The 8473-nt window shown below is 35.6% G+C and overlaps 1 protein-coding gene across 1 annotated transcript; it reads right to left on the bottom strand.

Moving 5' to 3' along the window:
* Positions 1–3451: 3451 nt before the first annotated feature.
* LOC107494049 (uncharacterized) lies at positions 3452–4417 on the bottom strand. The gene has a single exon (XM_016115079.1). The coding sequence runs from the start codon at positions 4415–4417 to the stop codon at positions 3452–3454; it is 966 nt and encodes a 321-aa protein (XP_015970565.1).
* Positions 4418–8473: the final 4056 nt, after the last annotated feature.

The following is an 8473-nucleotide window of genomic DNA, read 5'->3' as shown; positions in this document are numbered from 1 at the left end:
AATTGTGGACTGCTTTGTTGTTTTTCTTAAATGTGGAACGATTTAATTTAGGGAGTAGAAATTGAATCGTTTGATTTTTTAGAGGTATACAAATCAAACTAATTTTTGTACTCGATTTTTGATTTGTGTTTAAAAAGTTAAAGAAATTGAAGTACACAAATCTCTCCAATTTGTGAACTGGGAACTTACACAAATTTAAAAAAATGTTACAACAAAAAAATCGGATCCTCCAATTTTATATTAAAAAAATTGAAAATTCCATTCAAAATAATCGAAGGGTCCAATTACTTATTTTCACACCAAAAAAAACCACATACAAAGCCAATATTATTGAATTGCACAAAGGCTTCATCCATAATAAAAAAATTTAGCCGTAATGAGTGCTTTAAAAATCATACAATGTAGGTTTTCAAATTTCGAGCAAGGGGGAAGAGAATTTGTTTACATAAAACATACATTTATTAGTGGAACAATTGCTTTGAAATCGTGTTCGTTGCACCCGATATTTGTTCTAGACCATTTAGTATTTTGGATCTTGTTTATAAAAGAAAAATATGAACATCACAATAAAATGATAAATACCTTTTATATAGTTAGAATAAGGTCATTTGTGCATAGCATTTTCCAATGAAAAGGGTAAATTATTTTTTGTAATAATGGAGAAAAAAATTAAGTATGATTTTGGTATATATAATTTTGGCCAAAAATTAAAATCGTTTCTAAAATTTTTTACATTTAAAATCGTTCCTAATGTTAAATTTTATTTTAAAATAATCTTTTAACCTCATCTTCTCTAATTTCTCATTTTTTCAAAAATATCATTTTTTTACTATCTTTTCAAAAATAAAAAATAAAAAAAATAAATTATTGTTTTTGTCTCCAATATTTGGAATAAGTACTAAAATTGTCCCTAACGTTTCAATCGTCCTATTTAAGTCCCTGACGTTTTAAAATTGACTCAATGTTGTCCTGTTGTTAGAGATTTGTTAATAGAATTGACGGTAGAACAAAATTGAGACAATTTTAAAACTTTAGGGACTTAAATAGGACCAAAACGTTGAGGACAAAAACGATACATAGAAATAAATTTTAGTTTTATCCTTCAATAATATCAATTTTTTACTATATATAGTATTCAATTATTTTTTAATCACATCTAAGTAAATTACACTTAATCACATTACTTTCATTCTAAATAAATTTATTTTTTTTTGTAATTTTACACTTAAAGTTATAAGTTAATATAAAAATATAAAAAATTTTATTTAGAATAAAAGTAGTGTGATTAAGTGTAATTTATTTAGATGTGATTAAAAAAGAGTAAAGTATTGTTTTTGTCCCCAACGTTTGGGGTAAATCTCAAAATTGTCCCTAACGTTTCAATCATCCTATTTACGTCCCTAACGTTTTAAAATTGACTCAATGTTGTCCTGCCGTTAGGGATCCGTTAATAAAATTAACGGCGGGACAAAATTGAGATGATTTTGAAATGTTAGGGACGTAAATAGGACTAAAACGTTAGGGACAAAAACGATACATAAAAATAAATTTTAATTTTATTCTTCAATAATATCAATTTTTTATTATACATAGTATTCAATTATTTTTAATCATATTTACACTTAATCACCTTATTTTTATTCTAAATAAATTAATTTTTTTATAATTTTACGCTTAAAGTAATATAATTTTTTTATAAATAAATAAATTTTATACTTTCATTCTAAATAAATAATGTAATTTTACTTTCATTACTTAATCACATTACTTATTTTTTTTATAGTTTTACACTTTCATTCTAATCACATTATATTATTTATTTAGAATAAAAGTGTAAAATTTATTTATTTATAAAAAATACATTACTTTAAGTGTAAAATTAAAAAAATAAATTTATTTAGAATGAAAATAAGGTGATTAAGTGTAAATATGATTAAAAATAATTGAATACTATGTACAGTAACAAATTGATATTATTGAAGAATAAAATTAAAATTTATTTCTATGTATCGTTTTTGTCCCTAACATTTTAGTCCTATTTACGTCACTAACGTTTCAAAATCGTCTCAATTTTGTCCCGCCGTTAATTTTATTAACGGATCCCTAACGGCAGGACAACATTGAGTCAATTTTAAAACGTTAGGGACGTAAATAGGACGATTGAAACGTTAGGGACAATTTTGAGATTTACCCCAAACGTTGGGGACAAAAACAATACTTTACTCGATTAAAAAATAATTGAATATTATATACAGTAAAAAAATTGATATTATTAAAAGATAAAATTAAAATTTATTTCTATGTATCGTTTTTTATCCCCAATATTTTCATTCTATCTAAGTCCCTAACGTTTCAAAATCGTCTCAATAACAGAATTGACAGCGGGACAAAATTGAGACGATTTTAAAACGTTAAAGACTTAAATAGGATGATTGAAACATTAGGGACAATTTTAAGATTTACTCCAAACATTGAAGACAAAAACGATACTTTATTTAAAAAAAAATATCATACTTTTCTCTCTCTCATAATGCCATCTAAGTGAAGAACACAAATATTGACACAGTTTCGAGTACCAAATGGAAGGGATAGAAAATTGGTTAGTGAAACCTACCATTGAGAATATAATAATAACAATTAACAAATAATATAACAAACCCACAATTGAGAATATAATAATAACAAATAATATAATAGAGTTGTGATAAATTAGAAAAATGATTTTAAATAAAATTTAATTTTAGAGATCAATTTAATTTTGGGCTAAAAAATAGAAATAAAAATAGTATTTAACTAAAAAAAATACATTATATACAATGCACATTCTTTCTTTTTAAATTTAAATTATAATTTGCACTTTTCAATTTGTTTTAGAAAAATACTAAATGAACAAGTTATTTTTGTAACAAAATTAAGTTTTTTTCTTTTTCTTGCTCTTCTCTTTTTTTTTTCAATTAAAATTTTGTGTTATCAATTCTTAAACTATTGAACCAACTTAGTTGAACTTGATTACTAAAATAATTTGATTATGAAAATATTAGTAATAATTTTATTCTACATCTAAAAATTTTCTTAGATCAATCAATACATCTTTCATACTTAACACTTTGTTTGGATGTTGGAAAGAAAATGAAAAGAAAAAAAATGAAAGAAAAAAAAAGAAGAAAGAAAATGAAAGGAAAAGTTGAGTTATTTGTATGTTGTTTGAATGAATAGAAAATAGATGGAAAGAAAATAAAGAGAAAATTTTTCTTTGTTTTTTTTTTGTGACTGAGAAAGAAAACACCAAGAGCAATTAAGTTGGAGAGGACATCTCTTTCCTAATTATCTCTTGAACAACAAGACTAGGAACAAGGTATTCTATATAAGGAAGACTATGACGAGTCGTTGTCCTAGCTAGAAGATCAGCAGCTGTGTTCGTTGTTCTTTGGATCAAATGGACATGAACCACCTAATTCCATTGCATCATCTCAGCAATCTTTAGAAGAAGATCATTATAATCCCTTGGCATCCCCGCAAAATCTTTGATGATTAAAAGATAAGCCTCCAAGCAATCTGTTTCACAAATGATCTCATTATCTCCACAGTCCCAGGCTAAACAAAGACCCCTCCAAATGGCATAAAGCTCACACCAAGTGATCGAACCTGTTGGAATGCTTGCCGAGCAGCTTAACAGCCACTTACCAAAATCATTCCTAAGGACGCACCCAAAACTAGCAAGATGTTGTTGCTCAAAGAGGCTTGCATCACAATTAGGTTTCACAACATGTAAGGGAGGGGGACACCAGGAATCAATCAAAGAAGGATGGGAGGAAACCTGATTAGTACACTTAACAATACCATATTCAGCCGCTGAGTGTCTAGCAAGCATGATGACCTTTTTCATGCTCCAACTATCATTTGGATTGAAGATATCATTGTTTCTATCTCTCCAGATCCACCAGAATCCTGCTGCAAAGATAGCTTTCGTTGCTCTAAGATTAACCCGAATCCAAGCCCGGAACTCCAAAAAGGCATTCCTTCTACTCATTTCCACCTCTAGACGTTTCCAAATAAGCTGAGCTTTAGTACAAAATCTGAGGCAATGTTCTGCAGTTTCTGACGCCTCGTTGCACCTGGGACATATATCCATGATAATCAAGTTTCTGCTGCTACGAAAGCTAGCAGTGGGAATAGCATTATGTAAACAAAGCCAAATTAGTCCCTTAACCTTCTCTAGGATATTCATACGCCATAGCCATAACCAAGACTCATTAGCATCCCACTGAACCTTCTGCCCTAGCAGCCACTCATAACCACTCCGTGTGGTGTAAATCATAGTGTCATTCAATCCCCAATACCAGTTGGGTTCAGCCGCTTCCAGCAGAGATGGATGATGAGACGTGATATCTAGCTTCAAAGACTCTGGTAGAACCATATAAAGCCCCTCCAAGTGTCAGCCACCCCCAAACCATACATCGCCAAGCGAGAGAACTGTATCTGAGATATGCACAAAGAGAACATCCTGAGCAAGAGCTCCTAAAGGCCTCCAGGAATGATACCAAAGAAACTGAGTTAGAGGGCCTGTACAGCACACAAAATTCTGTTTTAATCTTCTAGTAACTTTTGTGATGGTGTGCCAAATTTCCGAAGCATGCATAGGGCAAACTAGCTCCAAAGACTTATTTCCTTGCATATATTTCACAAGTATAATGAGCACCCAAAGCTTGTTTCTTTCGTGAAAGATCTGCCAAACCAATTTACCAAGAAGAGCCATATTAACACTTCGAGTATCCCGAATACCTAGTCTCCCATATCTTTTGGGAGTTACCACTGTACTCCACTTCACCAAATTCAAGCCCCGCTCATCCGTCTTACCTTTCCATAAGAAATTACGCAGGATAGAGTCAATCTTGGAACTAACCTTATTGGGAAAGAGCTCAACTTGCATATGGTAGATAGGGAGGGAAGATGCCATGGACTTTATAAGACAAAGTCTGCCAGCCCTATTCAGGAGACGTCCTTTTCAGTTAGACAATCTACTTCTAATTTTCTCCACCAACTCTAAGCAAGCTGTTCTAGAGGCTCGCGGGTGGTTGAGATTAACCCCCAAATACCTACCCAAGTCATGAGCAAAACGGATTGACGACACACCAGCCAGCATCTCCCTTCGTCTATTAGGCACATTCTTGGAGTAGATAGCTTTCGATTTATCTAAGTTCACTTTCAGGCTAGAGGCCTTGCAGAACAAGTTCAAAGAATGCATGACTTGTTGAATCTGGGTTTTACTAGCTTTACAAAATAGGAGGAGATCATCAGCAAACATTAGATGCGAAATTCTCGGCCCTCTCCATGAGAAATCAACCGGGTCCCACACCCCTAACTCAACTTGGTGTGAAATAAAGCATGCTAGCATCTCCATACAAAGAACGAAAAGGTATGGCAACATGGGATCCCCCTGCCGGAGCCCTCTTCTAGGTTGGAAACCTTCTAACCTGTTCCCATTCCACAGAATCGAAAGAGAGGATGCTTGAATACACCTCATAACGAGATTTATAATAGAGCTAGGAAAGCTAAAGTTTTTCAAAGTAAATTCTAAAAACTTTCAATCGACCCTGTCATAAGCCTTCTCTAAATCTATCTTGAAAGTCATAGCCCCCTTCTTTGACTTAGTTTTCTTCAAGAAATGAAGTACTTCTTTTGCCACAATGATATTATTAGGAGTTCCTCTTCCAAGAATAAACCCTCCCTGATTCGGACTGATAAAGTCTGCTAAGTAAGGTCTAACACGGCTTACCAACACCTTAGTTACAATCTTGTATACGATGTTGCAAAGACTGATGGGTCGAAAATCCTTCATTCTGCTTGGAACGTCAACCTTAGGGATAAGCACAATAAGCGTTTCCAACATAGCTGGATTAATTGCCTCCCCTTGAAAAACCTTTCGAACTAAATCTCACACATCCTTCCCAACAACATCCCAAAATTCTTTGAAGAAGTACGCTTGAAACCCATCTGGCCCCGGGGCTTTGAGAGAACTCATACTATCCACTGCTGCTTTAACTTCCAACAACGTGACTGGCTTTAGGAGATTCTCACAAGCCTCACGGCTAAGTGAGGGCTTTGGAAAATCTCCCAAACAGTCCACCTCCACCGGTTCAGTGGAACAAAAGAGTTTTATAAAATGCCAACGCCTCCTTCTGGAGAAGTTTCGAATCAGAGGACCAGGACCCCATCACTCAAAAAGAGCCCATGAATTTTGTTTGCTTTCTGTCTAATAATAGTCTGCATATGAAAAAACTTCGTATTTTTGTCACCAAATCTTACCCATTGCTCCTGGAACTTCTGAAACCAGAGCATTTTCTCCTGGGCTAGGACCAAGTTATATTCCTCCCTGTACCTACATTTCTTCTTTTTAAGAGCAGCCTCGTCACTAGATTCCAATCTTCTTTGCAAATCATCGAGCTTGCTTTCAAGATTTCTTTTCTTGAAAAAAATGTTCCTAAAAACACGAGAATTAAAATCTTGCGAAGCATGTTGGACTCTCCAAAGCTTGCCGTGAAGGTGGGTGCAAGTACCTTTCCAAGCTTGATGGATAACACCCTTATAGGAAGGGTGAGTGGCCTATGCAGCCTGGAATCTGAACGGCCTTCCACTTTTTTTGGCTGGGGCTCCCAAGCATCTAATAAGCAAAGGGCAATGATTCGAATGCAATCGACTCAGCACCTCTGTGAATGCTTCAGGAAATATGAACCTCCAACTACTGTTATTACACGCTTTGTCCAATTTCTTAGTGACTTTCTTGTTACCCTGGACCCTCCTGAACCAGGTAAACTTTCTTCCCACTGTTGCCAGATCAAACAAATTCCAAGTATCCAGCACATTAGAGAAGTAATTGCTACGATTAGCATTGTAGAGGCCCCTTTCACCTCCTGAGAACTCAGAATTTCATTAAAATCTTTGGTGACAAGCCAGGGAACCTGAACAGAAACTCCAAGAGCTAAGAGATGATTCCACAGATCCCTTCGGGTCGCCGGTTAAGGACTACCATAAACCACACTACAAACCCAACTCCTACCTCCGCTAACAATTTCTATAGTAAGACATTGTTCCATGGTAGCAATCACTCTACATTTAGCTTTAACATCAGATGACAAAAATCATATACCTCCTTTATGCCCACTAGCTTCCACTATTCCAATCGGAAGAAAACCCAAGCTTTCCCAAAAAAATTTCATAGAACTAAACGCAACATGTGTCTCTACAAGAATAACATAAGCATGATTAAATCGTCTTACCAATTCTTTGCAGTGAACTCGAGCCATCTTGTTTGATACTCCTCTCCCGTTCCAACTGATCAAGTTCATAAAATCACTAACCATAAAAACCTAGCTTGATGATGGAACGGCGACTCCCACCTCTCACATCGAGGGTCCTCTGTCTCCCATCCTGCCAGTTCCCTCCAGAACAGCACTACCTTCCTACTTGGTCTCATCTTTCTTGTCTCCACCGACATGATCGGGCGGTGAACTCTGCAGAGAGGGAGGTCTCCTTCTCTTGTGGTTCAAATTAATGTTCGGTGTCGAGAAAATAGGTGCCACGCTCCCTTTGCTCACTCTCAAAAAGCTCCCAAGAAAGGAAGGTTTCTATGTGCGTGTTGCCTTGTCTATTGGAGCAGGCTTCTTGACCTCTCTATTAGCTAATAATGGGCCTTACCAACCCATGTTGGTTTCATATCAACATTGGGCCTTCTAAGAATAAAGCCTTTTTTTGAGACTCTCTTAGCTTTCCCTTTTTTGGTAACCGTAGTCCATTCTCTATCAATAGGTGCATTAATATCTTCCGAAATCTCATGCAACGTTCCCTGCACAAGATTCACTTGTTCCACATTCAACGCAGCATTGACTCATGCATTTTCAAATGCAAAATTCTGGTGCACCATTTTCTCCGCCGATTTAACCGTGGTGGTTGCTGATGGCTCGTCTTCTTCCCCATCCTATTTCCTCCGTGCCGGCGCAACGATCTTTTCCACCGGTAAAGTCTCTTCCTCCTCCTTTGTCTTCCCACAACCCCGGGTCACATGCCCAAAGCAATTGCATTTTTCGCAAATGAGATGCAGGTTCTCATATTCTATAGCGTATTCAAAGCCATCAACCAGAATCTTGCGTATCACAGGTTGGCCGAGATTGATTTGGATGCAGGCCCTTGCATGTTTTTCACGCTCAGTTGACTTGGTGGCTAAATCAACCTTAATCGGCTTTCCCACTGCTCTCGCTATGTTTAAGATAGCCTTCTCCCTATAATACCATATGCTAAGTCCGGTGATTCTTATCCAAACTAAAGTGGATCCAAAGGAATCCTCACACGGACGGAAAGAAGGGCACCACGGCTTTACCGTCACATAGTTTCCTGCTATCATCCGCGGGCCGCCCAGAAGAACTCTATCTCTATCCTCCCATAAGTCAAACTTGATGAGGAAATAACCAAAACCAAC

The sequence above is a fragment of the Arachis duranensis genome, chromosome 6, assembly GCF_000817695.3.
Source record: "Arachis duranensis cultivar V14167 chromosome 6, aradu.V14167.gnm2.J7QH, whole genome shotgun sequence".
In the NCBI taxonomy this organism is placed as follows: domain Eukaryota; kingdom Viridiplantae; phylum Streptophyta; class Magnoliopsida; order Fabales; family Fabaceae; genus Arachis; species Arachis duranensis.
The sequence above is the reverse complement of the archived record's forward strand: the minus strand, read 5'-3'. Positions and strand labels throughout refer to the sequence as shown.